Source organism: Bos grunniens, chromosome 8 (assembly GCF_055505025.1).
Source record: "Bos grunniens cultivar Pamir isolate PY7600 chromosome 8, Bosgru_T2T1.0, whole genome shotgun sequence".
In the NCBI taxonomy this organism is placed as follows: domain Eukaryota; kingdom Metazoa; phylum Chordata; class Mammalia; order Artiodactyla; family Bovidae; genus Bos; species Bos grunniens.
The window spans coordinates 72,328,543-72,356,389 of NC_141172.1; the positions used below are offsets into that span (position 1 = coordinate 72,328,543).

At 42.8% G+C, this 27,847-nt stretch overlaps 1 protein-coding gene across 4 annotated transcripts in view; it reads left to right on the top strand.

Annotated features, from left to right (window-relative positions):
- DOCK5 (dedicator of cytokinesis 5) overlaps positions 1–27,847 on the top strand; it is a 280,689-nt gene that overhangs the window by 233,506 nt on the left and 19,336 nt on the right. For 3 of the 4 annotated variants that reach the window (XM_086416473.1, XM_086416474.1, XM_086416475.1), the window contains 8 exons: positions 3,723–3,842; positions 7,173–7,262; positions 8,948–9,052; positions 18,178–18,319; positions 21,938–22,019; positions 23,359–23,443; positions 24,186–24,272; positions 26,893–27,069. In XM_086416473.1, the coding sequence (XP_086272599.1) occupies positions 3,723–3,842; positions 7,173–7,262; positions 8,948–9,052; positions 18,178–18,319; positions 21,938–22,019; positions 23,359–23,443; positions 24,186–24,272; positions 26,893–27,069 (888 nt within the window). The remainder of the gene's footprint in view (positions 1–3,722; positions 3,843–7,172; positions 7,263–8,947; positions 9,053–18,177; positions 18,320–21,937; positions 22,020–23,358; positions 23,444–24,185; positions 24,273–26,892; positions 27,070–27,847) is intronic. The other variant, XR_015170066.1, reaches the window with a different exon arrangement.

Here is a 27,847-nt window from a genome sequence, read left to right on the forward strand (position 1 = left end):
CTTGTGCTTCATCCAGCCCAGCATTTCTCATGATATACTCTGCATATAAGTTAAATAAGCAGGGTGACAATATACAGCCTTGACGTACTCCCATTCCGCTTGGGGACCATGGAACCAGTCTGTTGTTCCATGTCCAGTTCTGTTGTTTCTTGTGATTTAGTTATACATTTATATACATATACATATGCACACACATTTATACATATATACACACACATTCTTTTTCATATTCTTTTCCATTATGGTTTATCACAGGATATTAAGTATAACTCCCTGCACGCTGTAATAAGACCTTGTTGTTTTTCCATCCTATATACAATATCCATCTGCTAATCCCTAACTCCCAATCCATCCCTCCCCTACCCTTCTTCACCCTTAGCAACCACAAGCTTGTTCTCTCTGTGAGTCTGTTTCTGTTTCATAGATATGTTCATTTGTGTCGTATTTCACATTCCACATGTAAACGACATCATGTAGTATTTGTCTTTCTCTAAGTGACTGATGTCACATAGCATGATAATCTCTAGGTTCATCCATGTTGCTGCAAATGGCATTATTTCATTCTTCTCAAGGCTGAGTAGTATTCCACTGTATATACATATTGTCTAGATTCATCAGTTGACATTTCCATGTCTTGGCTATTGTTTATGATGTTGCTGTGAACATAGGAGTGGGTATCATTTATTTAAAATTCCTTAGGAAGCAGAGCACACCTTTCAGGCTGCTAATACACTCTAATTTTTTTAAAAAAATGCACATCGATCCATATGTTTTTAAAAATATGTAAAACTGCAGAGAAGTGACTTGTAAATAAATATAGAACTGTAGAAGTACTTTCCTATTTACCTGTCTCACTGAGAAAGTATATTGTGCTGTGGATATAAATACATCTCTCCATTATCAATCTCAAATAATTATTTCCAGCTCTGACAGCTCCTCCAACTTCAGATTCTATATAAACTGTTCTATCAACATCAATCTCTAAATGACTAATAGACACCTTGAACTTAGCATGTCAGTAACACAAGCTGTTTCCTCCACTGGCCTCCTGGGTTCGTCCCTTCCTCTCCTTTCTCCCCATTTCACTAAAAGGCACCACCATCTAATAAAAGATACACCATCTAATAAAAGATACATCATCTTTTACTCACATGGTCCCACATTCTCCACAAGCAAGAATCATGGACCCTTTGTCCAAGACTTGCCCTCACTTTATCCACTTTACTTTCTTTTTGAAAAATGTTTGAATTTTATTTATCTATTTATTTATTTTTGGCTGTGCTGAGTCTTCGTTGCTGCACAGGCTTTTATCCGCTTGTGGCGAGCAGGGGCCACTCCACTTGCCGTACACTGGCTTCTTGTTGCAGAGGCTTCTCTTGTTAAGGAGCATGGGCTCTAGGGTGCACAGGCTTCAGTGGTTGCGGCTCCCGGGCTCTAGAGCACAGGCTCAGTAGTTGGTAGCATATGGGCTTGCTTGCTCTGAGGCATGTGAGATCTTCCTAGATCAGGGATTGAACCTGTGTCTCCTGAATTGGTAGGTGGACTCTTTACCACTGAGCCAGCAGGGAAGCCATCTTTTCTTTTTAATTGAGAAAATGTATGTGACAGTCTTAAATCTCCAGGAATTATTTACCTACTAGTTGCAAGTTTATATCCTTAAACAGTCTTTCTCCTATTCCCCACCTGCCAGCCCCTGGTAACCATCATTCTACTCTGTTTTTACAAGTCTCGATTTTTCTGATGCCATATATACATGAGATCATACAGTGTTTGTCTTTCTCTGATTTATTTCACTTTGTATAATGCCCTTAAGCTCCATCCATGTTGTTGCAGATGGCAGGATTTCCTTCTTTCTCATGGTGAAGTAATATTCCATTGTGTGTATAAACCACCTTTGTATTCATCCATTGATGGACACTTAAGTTGTTCTGTGGCTCTCGTGAGTAATGCTGCTCTGAACATGGGGGTGCAGAAGTCTCTTCTACACTCCCCACCCTATCCATTTTTCTTTATCTCCATTGCTGCTATCCTGGTCCAAATTTCCATTTTTAGCCTCCTTCTACATCTCCCTGCCTCCAGTTTTGTCCCTAGCAATGAATTTTCTTACACAGTTTCAATTTTGTTTTATACCTAAAGAATACATGTACATTGTTCTAAGGTTTGGAATTAAAAACTGACGTCTTCTGCTTGACCACTTGCTCCAAGTCAGCCATTCACAGTTCATATTCATGATGGGGCACCAGAAAACTTACTGGATTAGAGGGGAAAGCTTGTTGAGTGTGGGGTGATCAGACACTCCAGTGTCTGTACTGCGTTGGGGTTGTGGGGACTTCTCTTGTGGATTATGGACTCTAGAGCACACAGGCTCAGTAGTTGTGGTGTGCAGACTTATTTGTTCTGTGGGACGTGGGATCTTAGTTCCCCAGCCAGGGATTGAACTGGCGTCCCTTGCATCGGAAAGCAGTTTCTTAACCACTGGACCACCAGGGAAGTCCCAGTGACTGTAGATCTTTTCATTTTTGCTGCTCAGAAAGTTAAACTCTCCTCTCCTGGTGTAAGGTGGCATGTGTGGACGCCACTTCTTCCCCTGTATAGCGCTGCTCAGTGAGGATATTGCTTACTGAACGTTCAGTTTCATCACTGGTATGAGATCTCATCTTTATCATGTACTGAATCACTATATGGAGAGTCAAGGGAACCTCTTTCTAGATTTTATGTATTTTGCATGGGTGTCTGTTGGATAATGCACCAGAACCACACTGTTTTAATTATCAATTCTTTACAGCATGTTTTATGACCTGTTAGTCACTCTTTATTCCTCTTCTTTTTCAGAGTTTTCCACCTTATTCCTTTCTGTTTATCTTTGCATATGGACTTTGGAATCATGACATTTAAAAATTAATTTAGGGAGAATTTCCATGATTATGAAATAGCACTTTCTTATCCAAAAGCATGGTATGACTTTCCATTTGTTCAGATCTGCTTTGTGCCTTCCCATGGTGTGTTAACATTTTCTGTGTAGATGTTATGTTAATCCCTAGATATCTTCTCTTTCTAAGGTAATTATGATAAAATACGTATAATGTAAAATTTACTACTGTATGCGTGTATAATAAGTACAGTTGAGTGGCATTAAGTACTTTTGCATGATTGTGCCTGAATATCCAGTCATTTTGAATTTACCCTTATTGGTATCTTTTCTTCTGTTATCTTAATTATCTCTAAATTATTTCCGAATATGTTATTTTTTAATCCCACTACTTAATTCTCTCATCAGTTGTGGTAGGTGTTTAGTAGGCACCTTTGTGAAGAGATTGATTATGAAAAATACAATTATTGCTTTCACGTGATAGTTTTTTTTAACCCCCTTTTCTTCATTTTTATGCTTTGATATCTTTCTTTTACCTGGTTGTATGAATGGTGACCTCCAGCAAGACCACAGTCATGCTGGGTGGCAGCCTCGCCTCATTCCTGACCCTCATGGAATGCCTTCAGTATTTGTCCGTTTGGCATGCCACTTGTTTGTTTTGAAGCTGCTGTGTGCGTGTGTGTGTGTATGCAATTTTTGTGTTTAGTGAATCATTGAAAATGTGGATGAATCAGATATGTACAGATATTTCTGTGAAGGTTTCCAGGTGAATGTTTGTTTGCGTTCGCCCCTTTAATTAATTAAATGAACGGCGCTGCATTCATCTCTCGTGTTGCCTTTGTGTGTTTTCCAGTGGTCTGACAAGCCCTGTGTGCCCCATTTGCTTCAGAGGGACAGTTACTACGTGTACACCCAGCAAGAGCTTAAAGAGAAGCTATATCAAGAAATCATATCATATTTTGACAAAGGCAAGGTCAGTGTTGGGGGGGGAGTGAGGGCAAAGGGGGAAATGACTGCCACGCTTACTACATTACACTGCTGATCCTTACCAGCCAGAGTTAGTGCAGGGCCTACAGGTTAAGGGCACAGCTCCCAACAAGTCAGCCCAAACTTCAGATGCCAGCTGCAAGTGCAGGAGTCCCCATGCCACCCATAAATCACATGGATGTTGGTTCTGGCAAGGCCAGTCCCCATTCTCAGACCATCTACGTGCCTGCCGTAAGTCACCTCAGTATCAATTCCCATGTCTCCTGAGGGGTCCACTGTGAACTACAAAGATACTTCTATCACTGGGGAGATTCAAGAGTTTAGAAGCTCCCTACCAGGAACTCAAGACAAAAACCAGACAGATTTTTATTATGCCGCAGTGACCCCAAACTTAATCTTTACTATTCCCATGTATATCTTTGAATTCAAAGGGGGCTGGATATTTTTAATGGGTGAGAAAATGAGTTGATAAAATAAGGTAAGAAAGTAAGGTAAGAAAATAAATAAATAAGGTAAGTAAATAAAATAAAATAAGGTAAGAAACACTCAGTCATGTTTGACTCTTTGCAACCCCATGGACTGTAGGTCTCCAGGCTCCTCTGTCCATGAAATTCTCCAGGCAAGAATCCTGGAGTGGGTTGCCATTCCCTTCCCCAGGCAATCTTCCTGACCAGAGATTGAACCCCAGTCTCCTGAGTTGCAGGCAGATTCTTTGCCTCTGAGCCACCAGGGAAGCCCAAGGTAAGAAAGGCAATAAATAAGGATCACTTATGTGGAGGACACTTAATGTAATGGAGAATACAGTGAACAGCCCAGAGCCCCACTCTCATAGCCATAATTGTACCTTTTATTTTATTTTATTTTTTTATAATTGTACCTTTTAAATACTGCTGAAGGCCAGGAGCTGGTACCATCACTATCAGTGCATTCTTAAGATGTTGTTGGCTGACACCTGGGGCATTTTCCATCCCTAGGTCACTGCTTGCCTCACATCGTAGACTGCATGTAACAAGCAACTTAAATCCTACAAGGGAAAGTAAAATAGATGTATCAACAGGGCCACCAAGTCATGGAATCTCTGATCATCTGGAGAAAACCTATCCAGTTGGAAGGCTTTTAAATTGAAAATTGAAAAAGAAAAGAAAACGCTTAGGTAGTGGGGAAAGAAAATGCTATGACAACAAAAAGGATTTCCAGATTTGACTCTCTAAGAGCCTGCCATTTTCAGCCGCCACTGTTTTACCAGTGGAACCTGTTGATCAAATAAATAGGTCAAATAAATATAATGATAAAATAACTACCACCTGTTTAGTGCAAGTTACTATTTTGGGTGATTTCCAGACTGTTTCTAATTTAATTCTTGCTCTAACCCTGTAATATCGATCCTCTCTCTGTTTTACAGATAACTTGAGGTGCACAGAACAAGTGTATTTGCTCAGACTTTGTGGTCTCTGCACTCCTTTACTCGCTTAAAAATCACTGAAGAGCCTCAAGAGCTTTTGTTCATGGGGGCTATGTCCATTAATGGTTATATTCTTTGAAATTAAAACAAAATTTTAAAATATTTTTTCTTTTAACAATAGTAAGCTTATTACCTGTTAATATAAATCATATCTGTTTATAAACAATGACCGTATTTTCCAAAAAAGTAAGTGACAGGATATTTTTGCAAATCTCTTTATCATCTGGCTCCATAGAAACAGCAGGATTCGAATATCCGCCTCGACATCCAATATGTTGTGACATCACACGTCCTGTAGCCACTGGGAGACTCCACTGTAGACTCATAAGGGAATGAGCATTGAAAAAAGGCAAATAGGGACTTCCTGGTGGTCCAGTGGCTAAGACTCCATGCTCCCAACGCAGAGGCTACAGGTTCAATCCTTGGTCAGGGAACTAAATCCCACATGCACTACTAAAGATTCTGCATGCCACGACTAAAACCCGATGCAGACAAATACATAAACATTGAAAAGAAAAGAAAAAAAGGCAAATAGTATTTGTATTAAGAACATGGTGTTGACCTCATTGATCCCATGAAAGAGTCCTGGGGACTCCCAGAGACCAGGCATGGATCACACTTTGAGAACCTCTCCGCTAGGCTGTCTCCCTGTCTCTTATAGCTTAGCATTTGGCGAATAAGGAGTGAACTGGGCCCCATGGTACTGTTGACTGGCCTCCTGCATCAGTTCTAGCTGAGCTGGAATGGTCTCCATTTGGCACATTTCAGAGCCTTTTGAGTGGTCCGGGCCCAGGGATTGCAGAAGGGACAAATTTGGCAAATGGCCTTAGAAGATTTCGTTTTAAAGTGTTGTACAAGTCTGTGTGAACTGCAAATACAGTCCTTCAGCAGCCAGAAGCAATGGACCATGGTGCCTGGTTACGACTGAAATGGGACATGTCCAGATGCTGCTATTAATAGTATCCAGCTGAGAGGCATTTTATGAAAAGCCAGAGTGAACACAGGCTCATCAATCTGGGATACTAGCCTCAGATGCCAGATATGTGCATTTGGCTGTAACTTGCTTGGTCATAAGTGCTGTAAGGCAGGGGTCTCCAACCTGTGTGACCTAATACCTGATGATCTGAAGTGGAGCTGATGTAATAACTAATAGAAATAAAGTGCACAAGAAATGTAATGCACTTGAATAATCCCAAAACCAACCCCCTCCCCGATCCATGAAAAAATTGTCTTCCACAGAACCAGTTCCTGGTGCCAAAAAGGTTGGGGACCACTTTTCTAAGGCATTTCCTAAAGCTGTCTTTGACCAAGTAGGTAGTTTAGTTATAAACAGCAAATCAGTGCCCTGAATTGGAGAAGTAGTTTCCCAAATTCCACACAACAGTACAGTCAGATTTTCATACCCCTGCCTCCTCCCAAACAGCCTAACTCAGAAGAAACACACATGCATATGCCCAGAGCCAGAGCCCATGCCTATTTCCCTTCCCCTCCAACAAGACTTCCATGCTCCCAAGACCTAAGCTTCAAAACTGGTTCCCCTCCTCTTTCAGTGGTCTTTAGTGCTTTGTTCTTTCAACTAAGTATTGCTTTTTGGGGGGACACATGGTGTTCTTCATGTTCTTGCAAACAGAATGGAAAATGCCCCCTGGCAGAGCAGCCAAGGTACAGTGGATTTATAATGTCAGAAACCAGGGTTAGTTGATCCTAGCAGTGAGGCATGTGGGGAAATATCCACTGAAACTGAACCCACCTGACTCCTTAGTCACTGCCCAGTGACTCCGGAATGGCTTCTGCTGCTGGATCAATGACTGCTTTGTTCTCCACTTGTAACCCTCCTTTTCTTTTTTTCTGAAGATGTGGGAGAAGGCAATCAAGCTGAGCAAAGAGTTGGCGGAGACGTACGAGAGCAAAGTTTTTGACTACGAGGGCCTGGGCGATCTCCTGGTGAGTCTGGATCAGAAGATGTCTTTCCTCCTGCAGAGGAGCTGAGCATAGTGGTCATGAAAATGGTGTTATAAGTGTAAGCAAGTCAGCACAAATGATGTTTTCTACGAAGGGAAGGTACACCTTGCTTGGATTAAAAATGAAGAAAGATGAGATCTAAAAGCTATCATCAGTATTTCTCCAGAATATCCTTAATAGGGGGCTCAGGACCCCTGTCTGCAGCCCTCTCTGCTGTGTGCCTTTTGCTGCTCCTTGGACCCTTCATGTCCTTAATCGAGCTTCCCTTTCCCCTCTCGGTTACTCTGCCTTCCATGAAGACTGTCCATGCTTCCGATGTCTTCTAACATCTTCTCTTCATAGAGTTACTTGTTCTGTGGTCCACATCCTCAGAGCTGTGAACCTTTTCCATGCCCAGTAGGAGGCCAACACAATATGACATTGGGTCATTTTTAGTAGAAGGGTCACAAAAGGTCAGGTCACCCACTGTCATGTAAAAATTTGAGGAGATAATTGTCAAGATCATTTTGAAAAATATTTGTCAGTGTATATGGCACCTGCTCCTGCCATCATGCAAAAAGTCACATAGGAATTTCAGAAACTAAGCTCAAGTGTGAGTAATGTTACCTGTTAACTTTCTAAGAAAACATTGTGATAGAAACCTTTTACGGAGGTAGTGTAGTAATACAGTCATGCTAACACCATTGTGTATGTGGGGGGTGGGGGGTGGTACTGCTGTCTAAGTCCCCAGGTCTGGATACCTATTTTGCTTCCTTTAAACCTGATGCTGGAGACTTCCCTGCTGGTCCAGTGGTTAAGACTCCACACTTCCAGTGCAGGGAACACTGGTTCCATCCCTGGTCAGGGAGCTAAGATCCCACATGCCATGTGGTATAGCCAAAAAATTTAAAAAAAAAAAAAAAATTTTTTTTTTAAGCTGACCATGTACCCACTGGCCAGAAAGCCTCTCTCCAGGGGAAGAGTTAAGAATGACACCAGATATTGAAAAACAGAACATCATCACCACCTTCTGGGTACTTGTAGCTGAACCAAGGACTTGATTCTAAACTACCTGCGTGAACTGGAAGGTTCTCTCTTTCTTTCCTCCTGTGTCTCTGTTCCAATGTAACCACCCACCTGAATCCCAAAAAGTGCTTCTTAACCTTTTAGGGGTCCCGAACCCCTTTAAGCAACTGGTGAAAGCAAAACCCTGCTTTGCCCACAGATGAAATGCACAGACATTTGTCCTTCTGCATATAACAGCAAGGAATCCCAGGGCTTCCCAGGTGGTAAAGAATCCACCTGCCAATGCAGGAGACATGATTTCTATCCCTGGGTCGGGAAGATCCCCTGGAGGAGTAAATGGCAACCCACTTCAGGATTCTTGCTGGGAAATCCTATGGACAGAGGGGCCTGGCAGGCTACAGTCCATGGAGTCGCAAAGAGTCGGACATGACTGAGCATGCAGCACAGGGATTCCCAGGCCCTCTTAGGCCCATTCATAGACACAGACCCAAAACCCCTGATCCAACAGAAGGATAAGTGTTTGGCTCACAAGATGTTTTCCAAAAACCTTTCATTTCTCTGTGTTACATAGGAAACAACAAAGCACAGAGCCTGAACTTTTTTGTTTTCCTCTGATGATGCCCTTGTAACCTCCCCATGAAATGTCTTGTTTTGTCTTCCAGAAAAAAAGAGCCTCGTTTTATGAGAACATCATTAAGGCCATGAGGCCTCAGCCCGAGTACTTTGCTGTTGGCTACTACGGACAGGGCTTCCCTTCTTTCCTGCGGGTAAGAAGCGCGAGGGTGGTCTCCCTGGCCATTGAGCCATGCAGTTGGAGGAGGGAATGTCTTCATCTCTTTTCCAGATGAGTCTAGTGTGTTAGCAGCTGGAGCCCTGTGTTCTCACTGTGGGTGGTCAGGGAGGAAAACCACTTCCTGAGCGGCTGGTCTCTTCACCCCTGGCCGCCTTTGGTATTCTGGCAGCTCTTTTGCAAAATGACTTTTCCCAGGTGGAGTGAAAAAAGGAAAAACAGAACCATCTTCTCTGCTGGTCTGCTGCTGCGGGTCAGGCTGGGGGAAGGTGTGGATTGATGTGTCTCATTGTTTATTTGATTTCCAGCCAGGGCTAGTTTGAAAACAAATACTCTCCAGGACAAGACTGCAAAAGTTGCACAAAAATTAAACCAGTTTTGTTGTAATAGTGAGAAGGACCCTGTTTATCTTCCTTCTCAGAAACTTTTTATCATGCGATACTGATTTTACAATCTCAAAAAACAAACCTAAAAAAAAAGCTTCTTATTTTCTCCCACAGAAAAGAAGCCTCTTTTAGTGCTGAGCTATGTTGTACGTATATATTGGCCATGTTCCTTCCCCTAATTTAAAAAGGCAAAGAAAAAGTGGAAAGGAAAATACATTCCTTACAGTGTCTAATAAGGAAATAGTTCATTCATTCAATGGCTGTGTGGCAAGAGCCTACTGTGTGCCACTCCAGTATTTTTGCCTGAAAAATCCCATGGACAGAGAAGCCTGACAGGCTGCAGTCCACGGGGTGGCGAATAAGTCAGGCTTGACTTAGTGACTAAACACCACCACGGTGTGCCAGATATTAGAGATACAGTGCTGATTATAATCTGATGTGGTCCTTGGTCTCATGGGTTTTACACCTTAATGGCTGAGTTGTTAATTAAATAACCACATAAATGAATATAAAATTCAAACTGACCAAGACAGGTATTCTGTACTAGGTGGGCTGGTTAAGTAGTATATACACAAGTCAAGTAAAAAGCTACGTTGACGTGAAAATGGTACATGATTGTTTATAGCACCATTACTCATAATCACTAAAGATTAGCTACAGCCCAGAAGTCCCTGAGCTGCTGCTGAAGGGATCAACAAAGTGTGGGATAGTCATGCAGTAGAATACCGCTCAAGAAAGAAAAGGAATAAGCTCCTGATACGCACAACACGGGGATGAATCTCAGATGCATTGTGCTGAGTAAAAGCAGTTTGACCTTAAAGCCTACGTATTCTATGATTTTATTTATATGGCATTCTGACCAAGTCAGTACTTTCTCTAGGGGTAGAAAACAGATCAGTGGTTATTGAGTAATTGGAGCCAGAGGGGAGTTTGACCTACAGAGAAACATAGGGAAATTTTTGATGGTGATGAAACTGTTCTGTATCCTAACTGTAGTTGTGGTTATGTCTGTCACAACTGGCAGAATTCTGCACTAAGGGGGTAGATTTTACTGTGTCAGTTATACCTAAATTTTTTTAAGAGTCAGGAAAGACTTCCTAGAAAACTTCTGCTTCACCTGTGATTTGAAAGATGAACTGGAAGTTAAGGAGGTAAAGGGGATGGAGGTAAGGTAAAGGTAAGGGAGGAAAAGGGGAAAGGGGCAGGAGGTAAAGGGAAAAAGTATTCCAGGCAGAGGGAAGAGCAGGCAAGAGTGTGGCAGGCGCTGGAAGTGACAGACCAGTGCTGTGGGAAGAGAGGGATTCAGAAGTGGGCAGGGAGATGAGACAGGAAGCAGGGGAAGAGCGTGTCGGGCTTTGGGGTTCCACATCCTGTTTTGTCAGCATCCTGAGAGCAGTGGGGAGCCAGTGCCCATTTTTTGTGTTGGTGAGGTCATCTGGCTTTGGTATGGAGAATGGATGGGACGTGCATAGAGACCATGGCAGATACTCAGGGAAGAGATGACAGCCAGCCTTGGGAAATGGCTTTAGAGAGAAGTGGAAAGATGAGTGTGATGGAGACGAAGTAACAGTATTTGATGACTGATGGGATGAGGATGAGAAGAAGAGGGACATGGTAAGAACGATTCCTTGCTCTCTGGTCTGCATAATTGGTGGGGCAGTGCAGCCGTCCACTCAGATAGCAATGCTGGGAAAGGACAGTTAAGGAGGAGAGTGAATCCACTCATTGAATAAGTGTTTACTGACCTCTCACTGTGGTGCTTGCTGTAACACAGGCCTGGGCATGCGTGCTCAGTGGTGTCAGACTCATTGCAGCCCCAGGGACTGTAGCCCGCCAGGCTCCTCTGTCCATGGAATTCTGCACACAAGAACACTGGAGTGGGTTGCCATTCGCTTCTCTAGGGGATCTTCCCAACCCAGGGGTGGAACCCAGGTCTCCTGCATTGCAGGTGGATACTTTACTGTCTGAGCCACAAGGGAAGCCCACAGGCCTGGGGGCAGAGTCCAAAACAAACCCAACTCCCTGAAATTGTAGAGCTTATATTCTTGAGGGACAAGTAAATAAAAAAATACTGAGGTGGGTAAGTAAAATATTGAGTATGTCAGATGGGCTAGAACAATGCCTCCTACAGGGTAGATACTCAGCAAGTATTGTAGAGAAGCTATGTCAGGGGAAGTGAATAGAGAGCCTGGTGATGGGGGTTGAGTTGCAGTCTTTTTTAAAAAAATTATTGTTTGTCTGTGCTGGGTCTTAGTTGCAGCATGCAGATTCTTTAGCTGCAGCAGATGGAATCTAGTGCACTGACCAGGGATGGAACCTGGACTCCTCACATTGGGAGCACAGAGTCTTAGCCACTGGACCACCAGGGAAGTCCCTAGAGTTGTAATTTTAAACAGAGTGAATAGGAAAGTCTTCAGTACGAAAGTGACATTAGAGTAAAACCTTTGGTAAGGGAATAAGCCAGGTAGCTCTCATGAGGGGGCCAGACAGTGAGAACAGCAGGTTCATAAGCCATAAGGCTGGAGAAGCACCTGAAGAACACAGGGCAGGTAGAGAACAGGGTCAGAGAGCTGTGGGTACCGCTTTGCAGAGGGGTTTTGGCATCTTTTCAGATTATAAAAGTTTGATTTTGGACATACTCCATGTGATGTAGATTTGAAACATCCAAAAACATTTGAGTGGACAATTTGATAATGTGGATCTGGAACGCAAAGGAACGCTCCAGGCTGGATATAAAAGATGGTGGGTTATTTACATGTCGTTAACACTGGTTGTGTATAAGGCAGACTGGGGGGTCAAGAGATATGTGAAGTAACAGGCAAATTTGACCTTGGAGTACAGAATGAAGCAAGGCAAAGGCTAACAGAGTTTTGCAAAGAGAAAGCATTGGTTGTAGCAAACACCCTCTTACAACACAAGAGAAGACTGTACACATGGACATTGCCAGATGGTCAACACTGAAATCAGATTGATTATATTCTTTGCAGCCAAAGATGGAGAAGCTCTATACAGTCAGGAAAAACAAGACTGGGAGCTGACTATGGCTCAGATCATAAACTCCTTATTGCCAGATTCATACCTAAATTGAAGAAAGTTGGGAAAACCACTAGACCATTCAGGTATGACCTCAATCAAATCTGTTACGATTATACAGTGGAAGTGACAAATAGATTCAAGGAATTAGATCTGATAGAGTGCCTGAAGAGCTATGGACAGAGGTTCTTGACATTGTACAGGAGACAGTGATCAAGACCATCCCCAAGAAAAGGAAATGCAAAAAGGCAAAATGGTTGTCTGAGAAGGCCTTACAAATAGCTGAGAAAAGAAGAGAAGATAAAGGCAAAGAAGAAAAGGATAAACCCATTTGAATGCAGAGTTCCAAAGAAGAGCAAGGAGAGATAAGAAAGCCTTCCTCAGTGATCAATGCAAAGAAAGAGAGGAAAACAATAGAATGGGAAAGACTGGAGATCTCTTCAAGAAAATTAGAGATACCAAGGGAACATTTCATGCAAAGATGGGCACAATAAAGGACAGAAATGGTATGGACCTAACAGAAGCAGAAGTTACTAAGAAGAGGTGGCAAGAATATACAGAAGAACTATACAAAAAAGATCGTCATGACCCAGATAACCATGATGGTGTGATCACTCACCTAGAGCCAGGCATCCTGGAATGCAAAGTCAAGTGGGCTTTAGGAAGCATCACTACAAACAAAGCTAGTGAAGGTGATGAAATTCCAGTTGAGCGCTTTCACATCCTAAAGGATGATGCTGTGAAAGTGCTGCATTCAATATGCCACCAAATTTGGAAAAGTCAGCAGTGGCCACAGGACTAGAAAAGGTCAGTTTTCATTCCAATCCCAAAGAAAGGCAATGCCAAAGAATGCTCAAATTGCCACACAGTTGCACTCATCTGACACACTAGCAAGGTAATTCTCAAAATTCTCCAAGCCAGGTTTGATTCAGTATGTGAACCGTGAACTTCCTGATGTTCAAGCTGGTTTTAGAAAAGGCAGAGGAACCAGAGATCAAATTGCCAACAACCATTGGATCATCAAAAAAGCAGAGTTCCAGAAAAACATCCACTTCTGCTTTATTGATTATGCCAACACCTTTGACTGTGTAAATCACAATAAACTGTGGAAAATTCTGAAAGAGATGGGAATACCAGACCACCTGACCTGCCTCTTGAGAAATCTGTATGCAGGTCAAGAAGCAACAGTTAGAACCGTACATGAAACAACAGACTGGTTCCAAATTGGGAAAGGAGTATGTCAAGGCTGTATATTGTCACCCTGCTTATTTAACTTATGTGCAAATTACATCATGAAAAATGCCAGGTTGGATGAAGCACAAGCTGGAATCAAGGTTGCTGGAAGAAATACCAGTAACCTCAGGTATGCAGTTGACACCACCCTTATGGCAGAACGTGAAGAGGAACTAAAGAGCCTCTTGATGAAAGTGTAAGAGTAGAGTGAAAAAGCTGGCTTAAAACTCTACATGCAGAAAACTAAGATCATGGCATTCAGTCCCATCACTTTATGGCAAATAGATGGGGAAACAATGGAAACAATGACAAACTTTATTTTTTTGGCCTCCAAAATCACTGTAGATGGTGACTGCAGCCATGAAAGTAAAAGACACTTGCTTCTTAGAAGAAAAGCTATGACCAGCCAAGACAGTGTATTAAAAAGCAGAGACATTACTTTGCCGACGGAGGTCCGTCTAGTCAGAGGTATGGTTTTTCCATTTGTCACGGATGGATGTGAGAGTTGGACTATAAAGAAAGCTGAGCACCAAAGAATTTCTGCTTTTGAACTGTGGTGTTGGAGAATACTCTTGAGAGCCCCTTGGACTTCAAGGAGAGCCAACCAGTCCATCCTAAAGGAAATCAGTCCTGAATATTCATTGGAAGGACTGATGTTTAAGCTGAAACTCCAATACTTTGGCCACCTGATGCAAAGAACTGACTCACTGGAAAAGACCCTGATGGTGGGAAAGATTGAGGGCAGGAGGAAAAGGGGACAACAGAGGATGAGATGGTTGGATGGCATCACCAACTTATTGGACATGAGTGTGAGCAAACTCTGGGAGTTGGTGATAGACAGGGAAGCCAAGCGTGCTGCAGTCCTTGGGGTTGCAAAGAGTTGGACACGACTGAGTGGCTGAAGTGAGAGAAACGAGAGTAGGGGATCTGGGATGGAGCCTGGCAGTAGGTTCTGTTCTTAAATTTGCTGTCATCTTGATGCTCTGGAGAAGGGAATGGCTACCCAGTTCAGTGGCAACCCACTCCAGTATTATTGGTGCTTCCCTGGTGGCTCAGCCGGTAAAGAATTGGCCTGCAATGTGGGAGACAGCATGTGATCCCTGGGTCAGGAAGACACCCTGGAAAAGGAAATGGCTTACCACTCCAGTATTCTTGCCTGGAGAATTCCATGGACAGTGGTGCCTGGTAGGCTGCGATCCATGGAGGTCGTAAAGAGTTGGACACAACTAACACATGTGACTAACACATGGTAAGATATTGATAGCTAGTACACTTATTACATGTGATTATTAGTTCACATGGAATAATGGTTGTAAACTTAGTGGCAGCAGTGATTCAGTGAAAATAAGTCTAGACTTTCAAGTTGAAAAAGTGAGTCTGAATCATCTTCTGAGTACCTGTGATTTTGACCAAATCATATAACCATCAAGTCTTGGTTTTCTGACCTGGACGTTACAAAAATAAGGTCCACATTGCAGGGCTAATTTGAGAATGAAATGACTGTTAGATGGGAGTTCTTATAAACTGTATAGGAGTTTGTAGATGTTGTGTGTTGTTGTTGTGTACTGAAAAATAGAGAATCCACATGAATGATGTAACCTGAATGCTCTTCTGTGTTACGGAGTATTTCCCCAAACTCAGAATGTGTAAATTTCCCATCCTGTCCCCTGGCCCCCAGCAGGCCTCCTTCTCATCTGTTTCTGTCACTGGTGCCACTCTTCTTCCCTGAGGCTCTCATCTGAGAACTCTCACGCACTCCCCCATCTCTTTGCTTTTTACCAAATACCACAGGCTCCAACACGAGATCCCTCAGCTTCTCTTTCTCGCACAGACTCCTGCCGCAGTTCCCTACAGCTGGACACGTTAGGCTGATGACACTTCTTCCTTCATCACATTGAGCCTTCCTACCAGAACCTCCAGCAAATTCCCAGCCTTTGGACTACTGACCTGTCTTTCAAAGCCTTTCATATTCTAACACATCCAAACACCCTTCTTTTTTAAAAAAATAGTTCATTTTTAGCTGTGTCGGATCTCGGTTGCTGCTCTCAAGCTTTCTCTAGCTGCAGTGGGCAGGGGCTACTCTTCCTTGCGGTGCGTGGGCTTCTTTGCAGCGACTTTGCTTACTGTGGAGCACCAGCTCAGTAGTTGTGATGCACAGGCCTAGTTGCTCCGCGGCATGTGGGATCTTCCTGGACCAGGTCTTGAACGCATGTCCCCTGCCTCAGCAGGCGGATTCTTAAGCGTTGAATCACCAGGAAGTCTCGAGAACATTTCTTCTGCCTGCTCTCAGTACTTTTTGCCTGGTTGTCCTCCCCTCTCCTTTTCTCATCTAACCCTATCCTTCCATCTCTACCCAGTCAAGTCCCAAGTGTGCCTTGAAGCCCTCTCCTTCAGGTTGAGCACCCTTGTGCTGAGCTTCTGCTTGTCTGGTTTTCTCCACAGTTGTCATACCCTTAGTGTTTTCTTATACTCCAATCCCTAGCTCACCATAGTTCTGCCTGAATGATGAAATCACATAATGCAACATCAGTCTCATAAATCTCTCCCAGCTTGGAAACATTTAATCATCGATTCCAAAAGACTGGGCAGTTTTCATGGCCCTCTGTGTTGGGCCTAGAGGTGTATTGCCTTCAAGATACTTAAATTACCAAAATTATTTTATTAACTTACTCGTTCTCTGTTTCTTTCCACCAGAGCAGGGTCACCATTTTACCCCCAGCATTTAGCAGATCTAATTTGCTCAATACATGTTTAGTGTATGGCTGTACAAGTGATTTTTAAAATTTTTTCTCCTGATTTATTTTTTTATTGAAATATAGTTGCCTTACAATGTTGCATTAGTTTCTGCTGTACAGCAAAGTGAATCAGCGATATGTATAAATATATCCCCTCTTTTTAAGTTTCTGTTCCCATATATATCATTACAGAGTATTGAGTAGAGTTCCCTGTGCTATACGGTAGGTCATTATTAGTTATCTATCTTATATGTCAGTATGTCAATCCAGATATGTATATGTCAGTCGCAATCTTCCAGTCCATCCTACTTCCCCTTCCCCCTTTGATGTTCATATATTTGTTCTCTATGCCAGTGTCTGTATTTCTGCTCAGCAAATAGGTTCATCTGTACCATATATTCCACATCTGTGTATTAATATACAGTATTTGTTTCTCTGTTTCTGACTTACTTCACTCTGTATGACAGTCTCTAGGTCCATCCACTTCTCTACAGATGACCCAGTTTTGTTCGTTTTTATGGCTGAGTAATGTTCCATTGTATATATGTACCACGTCTTCTTTGTCCATTCATCTGGACTAGTGATTTTTAAGAAACATTTTATAGGACAGTATGGGCCCAGATTTTAGTTAAAAATGGATCATGTGTGGGGCTTACCCAGTAGCTCAGAGGTAAAGAATCTTAACTGCATTGCAGGATGCGCAGGAGGTATGGGTTCAGTCCCTGGGTCAGGAATATCCCCTGGAGGAGGAAATGACAACCTACTCCAGTATTATTGCCTGGAGTATTCCATACACAGCAGAACCATGGGCTACAGTCCACAGGGTTGCAAAGAGTCAGACACGACAGAGTGACTGAACACACAATACACCACAATATGTGTATGCTTTAGATACTAAGCTAAGTATTCATGTTTGTGACAATGAGAGGAGCAGGAACCATCAAAACAGTGACAGTTGAACTTGCAGGAACTGTGAGGCAAATTTCTTCTGTGTCTGGGACCTCGCAAAAATTTCTTTTCCAAAACATCCAATTTTGTTAATTTTATTAAAGGGAAAAAAAGCTGCAGTTTGGAGTGGAAAGACTAGTATTGAGAGCAGTTCTTGTCTATGAGACCTTGATGTTGTCATCCACAGCCATCTCCAGGATTGGCTTGGGACTGGCTGTCGATTAATCCTGTTCTCTGTTCCCACCTAACCTGTTGATTGATCTTGTTTGCACTTTCGAGTTCTCTGAGGCAGGGTCACTTACGTCCTGATTCCCTAACTTACTGGATCATGATGAGAAAGTAAGATCCAGTAAGTTAAGGAATGAGAAAGGAGCTTGCACCTCAGTGTATATGAATGCCCTTCATTCTTTCATTTTCTTGCCATGAGAAATACCAGCTAACCTAAGCAGCATGCCCAGTGACCTCATGAATTTCCGATAGGGTGCAAACTCCTTATCTCCTTGTGGATCAGTGTAGACCTTGCACACGAGTTATCATCCTAGGGCACCCTCTTGAGAAGCATTTTGACTTAACTCCCCAAATAAACTGTGAGCTCTTTCATATATGATGGTTGCTCTGAGCACATAGTAAGTGTTCAGTGGGAACGTGGTGGCGAGGGAGGGGCTGCACTTAGCCTGGGGAGGACGGTGACTTCCTTGAGACTTGAATCCCCAATTGCCCTTCACTGTTCATATTTAATGCTTCTCCCTGCGTGTCCTGACCTGCAGAACAAGATCTTCATCTACCGGGGGAAGGAGTACGAGAGGCGAGAAGACTTCAGCCTGCGGCTGCTGACCCAGTTTCCCAACGCGGAGAAGATGAGCAGCACCACCCCCCCAGGAGATGATATCAAGTCTTCCCCCAAGCAGTGTATCCTTGTCTTGCACCACAGCTTAGGGGCTCTTTTTTTTTTTTTTTTTTTTTTTAACGTTTATTATTTACTCATTTATTTGGCTCTGTCAGGTCTTGGTTGCAGTACATGGGATCTTTAGCTGGTGGCATGCAAACTCTTTGTAGCACGTGGGATCTAGTTCCCCGAGCAGGTATCAAACCCAGTCCCCCTGCATTGGGAGTGTGGAGTCTTAGCCACTGAACCACCAGGGAAGTCCTGGCCCGGGGCTCTGGAACCTGCTACAGCCCCAGCCCAGCCACAGAAGGTGGGGGTTCAGTCCTGTGCCTGCATGCAGGTAGGTCCTGTCCTCAGACTCATTTAACCATCCTGACTCAGTGTCCCGTCTGCATAAAAGCTTCGGGAACCTAATGTCCTTAGCTCAGGGCTATGATGTAACTGAAAGAGGGAGATGAGAAGCAAATCTTGAGTATGGAAGGACGTGTGTTACAGTCACAGGCAGAGCCCGGGGAGAATGTAGACTTCCTGTTCTGAATTCTGGAACCTGTATAAAGACACATAGCTCTCTTTTGGTAATGTATAATGTCTTACTGAAAAACCAGTTGCATGCATTTTAAAAATTAGAGATGTTATGGAATTGAACAGTAAAGGAAGTCTCCCACGTATGAACAAGTTCCATTCCAAGAGTACATTTGCAAGTCCAATTTGTTCATAAGTCCAAAACATTAGCCTAGGTACCCAAGTAACATAATTGGCCATACAGTACTGTATTGTCATAGGTTTATAATACTTTTCATACAAATAATACATAAAAGACAAACACAAAAAATAAAACACTTTTAATCTTACAGTACAGTACCTTGAAAAGTGCATAGTCCAGTACCACAGCTGGCATACAGGGACTGGTGTCGAGTGAATAGGCAAGAAGAGTTACTGATGGGAGGAGGGAGATGGTAGAGATGATATCATCAGCAATAGGAGAGGAGGGCAAGCTGCAATTTCACTCAGGCCTGATGTTGATGGCATGGCATGCATATTCACATCTTTGAAAGTTCACAACTCGAAGGTTCATATTTAGAGGACTTACTGTATTCTAAAAGAGGTCGGTAAGCCAGAGCAGGTGGGGAATGGTAGATAAATAAGAAAAAGCGCTCTGGAGCAAACTGCCCAGGTTCAAGTCCCAGCGCTGTCCCTTCCTATGTCACTTTGGGCAGCTCAGTTTCTCTGTGCCTGTTTTCTTATCAAGAAAATGGGGGTGATGATCACTCTTCCCCTTGGAGTTCTTGTAAAGATTGGCTGTAAAATACTGAGAAGAGTCCCTGGCACATAATAACATTTCAGTACATATTAATTATTATAGGTATAGAGTGGTCAGTTGCTATAGAAAGATGGTCAGTAATAACGATAGAGCAGTTGACTGACATGTCTTTCAAAGGGAAGTGTATGGCCTATTAACACTTAGTAGATGCTTGGGAAAGAAAGGTTTCAGTTTGGGGGTTCAGAAAACAGTTGAGATGCCTCCTTGGTGTGGCAATGAAAAGAGGTCTTTATGGATTTGATGTAGAAACACGAGTCCTGGAGCTCATGCCAAAGTCATATCTGCATAGCCATTTGATTTTAACCAGTTGCTTAACTTCTCCAGGCCTTGGTTTTCCAAAGGGGTAACTCTGGCTTTTTAAAGAATTTTCTTTAAGAATTTTCCTAGGTCCAGACCATCTGACCTGCTTCCTGGGAAATCTGTATGCAGGTCAAGAAGCAACAGTTAGAACCAGACGTGGAACAACGGACTGGTTCCAAATTGGGAAAGGAGTACGTCAAGGCTGTATATTGTCCCCCTGCTTATTTAACTTATATGCAGAGAACATCATGAGAAATGCTAGGCTGGATGAGTACAGGCTGGATTCAAGTTTGCTGGGAGAAATATCAATAACCTCAGATGTGCAGATGACACCACACTTATGGCAGAAAGTGAAGAAGAACTAAAAAGCCTCTTGATGAAAGTGAAAGAGGACAATGAAAAAGCTGGCTTGAGTCCCATCACTTCATGGCAAATAGATGGGGAAACAGTGACAGACTTTTATTTTGGGGGGCTCCAAAATCACTGCAGATGGTGACTGCAGCCATTAAATTAAAAGACACTTGCTCCTTGAAAGAAAAGCTATGACCAGCCAAGACAGCATATTAAAAAGCAGAAACATTTCTTGGCCAACAAAGGTCTGTCTAGACAGAGCTATGGTTTTTCCAGTAGTCTTAGATGGATGTGAAAGTTGGACTATAAAGAAAGCTGAGTGCCAAAGAATTAATGCTTTTGAACTGTGGTGTTGGAGAAGACTCTTGCGAGTCCCTTGGACTGCAAGGGGATCTAACCAGTCCATCCTAAAGGAAATCAGTGCTGAATATTCATTGGAAGGACTGATGCTGAAGCTGAAACTCCCAATACTTTGGCCTCCTGATGTGAAGAACTGACTCCTTGGAAAAGACCCTGATGCTGGGAAAGATTGAAGGTAGGAGGAGAAGGGGACGATATAGGAGGAGAAGGAAGGGGATGATAGAAGATGAGATGGTTGGATGGCATCACCGACTTGATGGACATGAGTTTGAGCAAGCTCTGGGAGTTGGTGATGGATTGGGAAGCCTGGCGTGCTGAGGTCCATGGGGTCACAAAGAGTTGGACATGACTGAGCGGCTGAACTGAACTCTTATTTTTTTGCAAATATTTAATAGCATTTCTGTGAAGATCAAGATAAAAAGATCGTTTATGTGAAAATGCTTTGTAAGCTGTAACATTGTAAAGTATAGCCCAGTGGTTCTCCAATTGTGTTATATTTAAGAATCACCATGGAGAGATTCTGATTCACCAGCTGTGAATTCTAATTCTGCATTTTGAGTAAATCTCCAGGTGATTTTTGGTGTCAGTGGAAGGCAGCCTTCATGTTGAGAAATATGGGGAGTCAGTGTCAGGTCTGGGGCTTCCCTGGTGGTTCAGTGATAAAGAACCCGCCTGCCAATGCAAGAAACATGGGTTCGATACTGTCTTGGGAAGATCCCCTGGAGGAAAAAATGGCAACCCACTCCAATATTCTTGTCTGGAGAGTCCCGTGGACAGAGGAGCCTGGAAGATTGCAGTCCATGGGGTTGAAAAGAGTTGGACACAACTGAGCAACTTAACAACAACAACAATATTAGGTCCAGACCCAGTGCCAGTTTCAAAACTATAGGTTTGGAAACTTTGTTGGTAAAGACAGAAAAGTTCAAGTCTAAGGTTCAAATCTAAGGTATCCAAAGATACAAGAAATTCGTATTGCCTGGGCTCTGGAGTCTGAATATTTCAGATGGATGCTTGTCCAAAACAAAGTTAAAATAATTTCTAATCACCTGTTTTCCTGAAATTGCATTAATGTCTGTTTTCCTCTGGCAAGGTTGTTTGACATGTGTCTGATAAAAAAGTGTTCTAGGATTATGACTTACTAAGGCATTGCGGTAATACCTAATGGAACCTCATTTTCAGTGTGGTCCTGGCCTTTGCTTCAAAGGAGTGGTTGGTGTGGGTAGTGTTTCCATTGGTAAAGCAAGAGGAAAAGGCAGTTCTTTTTGCAGTGACAGCTTCCTGGCTCTTTCTTCCTTAACGAGCTCCTCAGACATGCAGTGCTTCACTGTCAAGCCAGTGATGAACCTTCCACCCAATTACAAGGATAAACCAGTTCCGGAGCAGATCTTAAAGTAAGTGGGGGTTTTTTGTTTGGTATTTTAAACCATGTGTCTCTCACACACACTTTATGTAGAAGTCTATCAAAACCAAATCCTTAAATTCATTACCGTGTGAAAGACCTTCTCTTGTCTTCATCCATTTGCTGTACCGTAACAGAAGACCATAGACTGAGGAGGCTTATAAACCACAGAAATTTATTCCTCACAGTTTTGGCATCTGGGAAGGGCCTACTTCCTGCTTCATATATGGTTCATTTTCTCAGTGTGTCTTTCCTGCCGGAGTGAGGGGTGAGGAAGCTCTGTGTTTCTTCTTTTTTAATATCGTCACTAACCCCATTCACAAGGGCTCCACCATCATGAGCTAATCACCACCCAAAGGCCCATCTTCTAACACCATCACATTGGACATTAAGATTTCAACATGGGGTGAGCAGGGGACCCAAATGTTCAGACCACAGCAAATATCTATTCCATGTTCAGTATAAGGTAAGAGCTTGGTAACTCATAGAATTTGGGGGGTTTATTTTTATTTTTTCTAGTAGAGGGTAGGAAATTAGGAAGTTTGCTCTTGAGTTCAGATCCCCTAGTTCATTTTTCCACCCAGAAGGATTCACTGGTCAGTAATGGCTGACCTCACCTTGCTTGGTGAGTTCCCCCATGACTGAAGGCCTCATCTGTTTTCTTAAGAAGCTAAAATGCTAGTTGGCCTGATGAAACTGTAATACAAATGAGATCACAAACACTGCCATAAGTTCTTTTGCCTTTTATTTAACAGTTTTTTTATTACTTTAAGTCTTGTAAAAAGTTTTATTATTTTATTTCTGGCTGTACTGAGTCTTCTTTGCTCTGAGGGATTTTCTCTAGTTCTGGTGAGTGAGGGCTACTCTCTAGTTGCCGTGTTCGGGCTTCTCGTTGCGGTGGCTTCTCTTGTTGCGGAGCATGGGCTCTAGGGCCCACAGCTTTCAGTAGGTGTAATTCCTGGTTGTTGGAGTGCTGGCTCAGTAGTTGTTTCGCATGGGCTTGGTTGCTCCACACAGCATGTGGGATCTTCCTAGATCAGGGATGGAACCTGTGTCTCCTGCATTCGTAGGTGGATTCTTTACCACTGAACCACCAGGGAAGCCCCATATGCCTTTTAAAATTGTGAACTGGGAGATAGATGCATCAGTAATTAAGATGTGCAATAAAATCAAGTTCTGTACCACCTCCAGCCTTCATCATGGAGACTATATCAGTGTTCAGAAAATTTAACGGATAAGACTCAGTCCATGTGAAATGCGTCCCAGGTTTTGACGGAGGAGTGCTTATTGTAAGAAAGAAGCCACAGCATTGTGACTGTGTCTTTCCCCAGCTACTACAGAGCCAACGAAGTACAGCAGTTCAGGTATTCTCGGCCATTCCGGAAAGGAGAAAAGGATCCTGACAATGAGTTTGCTGTGAGTTCACCACTTGGACCTCTAAAACAAGATGAAATTGACATCCAGAATGGAGGCTATCCACCCAACCAGCACCTACAGCAGAAATGATGGCAGCCCTGGTGTAGCGGGTCCATGTACTTATTACCTCATCAGCAGGCTGTCCTCTCAGTGGAAAGCGCTAGACTAGGGATCCAGGAACTGGGCTCCACTCCTGAGCCTGCTGCCACCATGAACTTGGTTTGAGCATGTCACACCTCTCTGGACCTCAAATTTCCCATCAAAAAGAGTGAGGGGGACCTAACAGAGAATTCCTTTCTGCTTTAAACGTATAGAATCTTTAAAGTTTAGTAGAAAATTTGGGCTAATTCACTAAGGAGGCATTTAAAATAGAATCTCTAGAGAGTCGACAAGAACCTACTGTCTAGCACAGGGAGCTCTGTTCACAGTTCTGTAATAACCTAAATGGGAAAAGAATTTGAAAGAGAATAGATACATGTATATGTATAGCTGAGTCACTTTGCTGTACACCTGAAACGAAAACAACATTGTGTTAGTTTCGATATAAAATAAAAAATTCCTTAAATATAAAGTAAATACAAAGTAAAATAATATAAAATATTAAATAAAATTTGTTAATATAAAATGAAAAAATGTTTAAAAATTTTAAAAATAAATCCAATAGAATCTCAACTAAACCTGAGAATTTTGCTGTTTTTCTTGGGAACTAACTAACATTTCCCACTTTCCTTCCTTCCACCAGACCATGTGGATTGAAAGGACCACATATACGACTGCCTATACCTTCCCTGGGATCCTCAAGTGGTTTGAAGTCAAACAGATCTCAATAGTAAGTCATCTGAAAGTGGAACTCAGAATATTTCTGTCTCCAAATAAAATAAGAGCCTTTGTTAAATCCCCCCCTCTGGTACTCACTAGCTCCTCCAGCCAACTTCATTTTCCAAAAGAGAAATAAAAGACATGCTTGTCGAATAGAACTCCTTTATAAAACTGATGTAACAACACCAATCCTAAAGGTTACTGCCAGTGAATGGCTCTTTTATAAGACCAAATGGCTCTTGTCTCCCCAAGGATCCTGCTAGCACCCAGAAACGTTTTTGAAATTCCTCCTTAGAGTTTCCTATCAGTTACATTCTTTCCTCCAAGAATACTTCCTCTCCTTTTATTTTTCAACTCATCACATCATCACTTATCCTCGACTTTTCCATCTTCAGTTCAGTTCAGTCGCTCAGTCGTGTCCGACTCTTTGCAACCCCATGAACTGCAGCACGCCAGGCCTCCCTGTCCATCACCAACTCCCAGAGTTTACCCAAACTCATGTCCATCAATTCGGTGATGCCATCCAACCATCTCATCCTCTGTCGTCCCGTTTTCTCCTGCCCTCAATCTTTCCCAGCATCAGGGTCTTTTCCAATGAGTCAGCTCTTCACATGAGGTGGCCAAAGTATTGGAGTTTCAGCTTCAACATCATTCCTTCCAAAGAAATCCCAGGGCTGATCTCCTTCAGAATGGACTGGTTGAATCTCCTTGTAGTCCAAGGGACTCTCAAGAGTCTTCTCCAACACCACAGTTCAAAAGCATCAATTCTTCGAGGCTCAGCTTTCTTTATAGTCCAACTCTCACATCCATCTTCAGCACTCCCCAAAGCTGGTCATTTTTAGCTTTCTAATATTTATTAAGTCCGTTTTGGTTTTTTCTTCCCCCAGTCCTACTATGGTGCGCTGTTTCTACTCTCATTCATCTCTGGCTGATGATGTTGAAAAAGGCTCCTGATTGGCCCCACCCTGCCTGGTGGCTTCTTAGGTCTTTCCCTCTCTGCCTCAGAATGTGAATTCCATAGTGAAAATCCAGCTGTATCATTCTCATGCTCAAAACCTTGCCATGGCTCCCCAGTGCCTAGACTAGAAAGCCCATGCTCCTAGCACATGTAGACAGGGTCTTTGGGACTAAAAGCCTCTTCTACTTGGTCTTCTGTGCCTGGAACTAAATTGCTCATTCTGTGCTCATTCAATCCTCTATGACATTGGATCATTCTTTCTATCCAGAATGCCCTCTCCCTACTTCTTAACCTAACTCCCATTGAGATTGAGTTTAGATACCAGCTTTTCCAGGAAGCCATCTCTGAAACTCCCAACCCGAGTTAGATGCCCTTTTTCTATGCCCTGTCAGAACCTGGGCTTATTTTAAAGAGTTACCGCCCATGCTCACTTGTCTTGAGACCTCTGCATTCTGACCTTGACCCTATAAAAATCACATGCTCCTTCCAGCCATGTGCTCAGTTGCTCCATCGTGTCTGATTCTCTGCGACCCTATGGACTGTAGCCCACCAGGCTCCTCTGTCCAAAGCTTCTTCCAGCCGAATTGTACCTTAATCACTTTTGTAACAATGGTTCTCAGCCCAGTGCTTGCAGAAAATAAGCAATTAAGAAATAGGTCTTGAACAAATCTGAAGTTTGAGGTGTTCCATCCCACTAGTGATAAGTTACTATTTTTGAAATGTGAATGTGATTTTGGACAGAGGCTTGTATCAAGTTTGGAGTAGGAGGTCATGCTGGTTGATCATGGGTAAAGTGAAGAAGAAGGCAATTTTTCTTGAATCTGGTTTGGAAGACATTTCCACAGAAGGAGCTCTTTCTGAATCCATATTATATCTTACTTGATTCTCATGTAAAATCCAGCTTGAATATTCTAATACATCTTATTATTTCCAACTTCTATGAACAATAGAACCCATACTAAGGTGAGTTAATGTAGGTCTGAATGTGCGACTCCCAGAATCTCTTAGCTTTTCTCATGAAAGGAGCATGAAACCTCTTAGCAGTGAGTATTGTTGGTTGTGCCCAAATGTCTTGGGTCACATATATTGCTCCCCTCTTGTTGTTGATCATCTCAAGAATCTCTTAAGAAAGATTTGCCTAAGAAACAACCATTCTTACAGCTCCAATTTTGTCTTCTCAAAATTTCCATAGACACTTTGCCCCAAGAAATAATCATTACCATAACTCCGATATATAAATTATCCTTGTACTTTCTGAGATTTTAAACAGCTTAGCAAAGAAAATGAGTGTCTTCTAAATAAATCACAAATTAAAATTCTACTTACTCCTAGTTTTTACTGTTTAGCCATTTGTTTTCATCTTGCTCTCTGATTCCATACATTCTGAGTGTTCAATGGATTTATAATGTATAAATAAAAATAGCTGTCATTTATGAAATCATGCAAAAGTGTTAAACTATATTGAGAAACAAAGTAGCTTATCTTGCAGCTTACCAACACCATTTCAAGTAAGTGTTCTATCCTTATTAATAAACGTGATCTTAACAAGCAGAACATCACTCCTCCATAGCTTGGTGGGAATTGTGTTCCTGTTGAGTGGAAGGCTTGGGCTTCTTCCCAGAAGTGACCATGGAGCTCGGTGTCTCTGTTCTCCCATGTGCTCTGTCCACAGGAGGAAATCAGTCCTCTGGAGAATGCCATCGAAACCATGGAGCTCACCAATGAGAAGATCAGCAACTGTGTTCAGCAGCATGCCTGGGACCGGTCCCTCTCTGTGCATCCCCTCTCCATGCTGCTCAATGGCATCGTGGACCCAGCTGTCATGGGGGGCTTCTCTAACTATGAGAAGGTAGGTGGGCTGCATCCTGGGAACCCCACAGGGCCACCAGGTTGGGTGTATCTCTCCCTCCTTCTCCAGTGGCATTGTGCAGCTGGCGAATTAGTTTCTTACAATTTCTCTGAGAGGTATTCATGCTCCCGACTTTAGGAATGGGCAAATGAAATGAATGGAAAGCTTCTCCCTGAGCTCACACCTCCTAGAGACTATTAGCCGCCCAGCCAGGGTCAGGCCAGTGTCTGGTAGAGTCACCAAAAGATCAGCCTGGTGGACTTCTGCTTGATTCACTACCTATGAATTCCACCCCCCACTCCCTCTCTCCTCTGGAAGGTAGAAAGCTTTCTAGTGGACTCTAGACCTGAGGATGCCCCAGAAAGGAAGTAGCGTCTGTGGGAAACACAGAGCCACACTCTATTTGAAACTAGATTCTAGGAATCCCTGCCCTGACATGTTGTGCAATGGGTTGCATGGACAAATGCTGGCCCTGGCTCTACAATTAAATTAGTTCAAGTAAGAGTCTTATATGTTACTCTAGAAATGCGTGAATGGAATGCTCACTGTGTGGGAATCCACTGTATAGGGTTTGGGTGAAGCACCATTTAACTGGAGGTAATGCATTCAGTCATTCAGGTCAAGAAGTAACAGTTAGAACTGGACGTGGAACAACAGACTGGTTCCAAATAGGAAAAGGAGTACCTTAAGGCTGTATATTGTCACCCTGCTTATTTAACTTATATGCAGAGTACATCATGAGAAACGCTGGGCTGGAAGAAACACAAGCTGGAATCGA